At 57.1% G+C, this 1325-nt stretch overlaps 1 protein-coding gene across 1 annotated transcript in view; it reads right to left on the bottom strand.

The window, feature by feature from the left end:
• Positions 1-545: 545 nt before the first annotated feature.
• Positions 546-1325, bottom strand: part of VDBG_06546 (sorbitol dehydrogenase) — a gene marked incomplete at both ends in the record, with an annotated part of 1430 nt that continues 650 nt past the window's right edge. The window contains 2 exons of the mRNA XM_003002938.1: positions 546-752; positions 823-1300. Of these exons, the coding sequence (XP_003002984.1) occupies positions 546-752; positions 823-1300 (685 nt within the window). The remainder of the gene's footprint in view (positions 753-822; positions 1301-1325) is intronic.

Below are 1325 nucleotides of genomic sequence, written 5' to 3' on the forward strand. Positions count from 1 at the left end.
TTCCATTCATCCATCATGTAGCCGGGTTGTCTCAGGAAGGTAGAAGGCTTATGAGCTCATGAAGGCTCAGCGGTTGCTGTGAATAGCCACAGGTGAGCGATTTCTGGGGACCGTGATTGTTCTGCTATGTGAGGATTTGGAAAGTTGCCTTGTTCGTTCACTGCATGATACCGTCGGAAGCGCGATCCACACACCATGCTATGGTTCTGTAGTTTATCCAAAAGGGGCGAGGTCAGAGCCTGCACCGGGGAGGAGGCCACGGTAACCACCATGATGTCTAGTTTACAGAATATCCCCAAGCGACCTCCAGATCTCTTTACGACTGTAGCTTCCAGTTAACTTCATCATGAGCTGCGAGTTCGAGACTCAACGAGAGCGAGCTTCAAGGCAGTATTGGCTGGTACCAACTGTCACATCGAGGAGTACCACACATAAACCCCTTTTCAAGACGGCTGGCCTCAAAGTCGCTGCGTAGAGGAGTAGCACATCGTTCCTCATCATGTTTTGCTAACGAAATGAAGTCCATTTTTGAAGCACTTCAGCTCTCAAAACAGCGGCGACTCAAACTCATCCACAATCTGCACCTTGATGCTCCCGTTCCTCACATCAGAGGACAGCGTCAGAGCCTCCTCCGCCTTTTCAAGCGGAAACGTATGCGAGATAAGTTTGTCCAACTTCAATATCCCACCGCTCAGGCACTGGATGCCCGGCGCCCACGTATCCCTGTACCGGTTGATAAAATCGAGTTTGATCTGTCGACCAGTCAGTACAGAGCCATTAAGACAGCCACGGGGGCCCAAGCAAGCCGGGTTGGAATCTCACCTCGGACAGCGAAATGTGCATAAAAGGCAGATTGTTCATCACCTCCCTCCCCACCCCAATGACCATGACCGTGCCGCCCCTCCGCACCGCAAACGCCGCGGCGCAGACGCTGCTCTCGACCCCGGTGCACTCGAGCACCGTCCTCGGCGCGACGTACTCCCCCGCCGTCTCGGTGCCGAACAGCGCCCGGATCGCCTTTCCGTTGCCCTCTGCGCCCAGACTCGGGTCGACGCGGTAGGTGAGGCACTCGGGCACGAGCTCCTTGGCGAAAGCGAGGCGCAGAGGTTCAATGTCAGTGATGACGAGGGGGTGGGCGCCTGAGGCGCGGGCGGCGGCGAGCGCGATGAGACCGATGGGGCCGGCGCCGCAGATGACGGCGCCGGTGCCCAGCTCGAGGCCGGCGGTGCGGATGCCGTGCAGGACGACGGAGAGGGGTTCAAGGAGGGCGCCTTGGGCGTAGGATATGTTGTCGGGGAGCCTGGAAAGTTAGCTTTGTGAATATT

The sequence above is a fragment of the Verticillium alfalfae genome, genomic scaffold (genome assembly GCF_000150825.1).
Source record: "Verticillium alfalfae VaMs.102 supercont1.8 genomic scaffold, whole genome shotgun sequence".
NCBI classification, from domain to species: domain Eukaryota; kingdom Fungi; phylum Ascomycota; class Sordariomycetes; order Glomerellales; family Plectosphaerellaceae; genus Verticillium; species Verticillium alfalfae.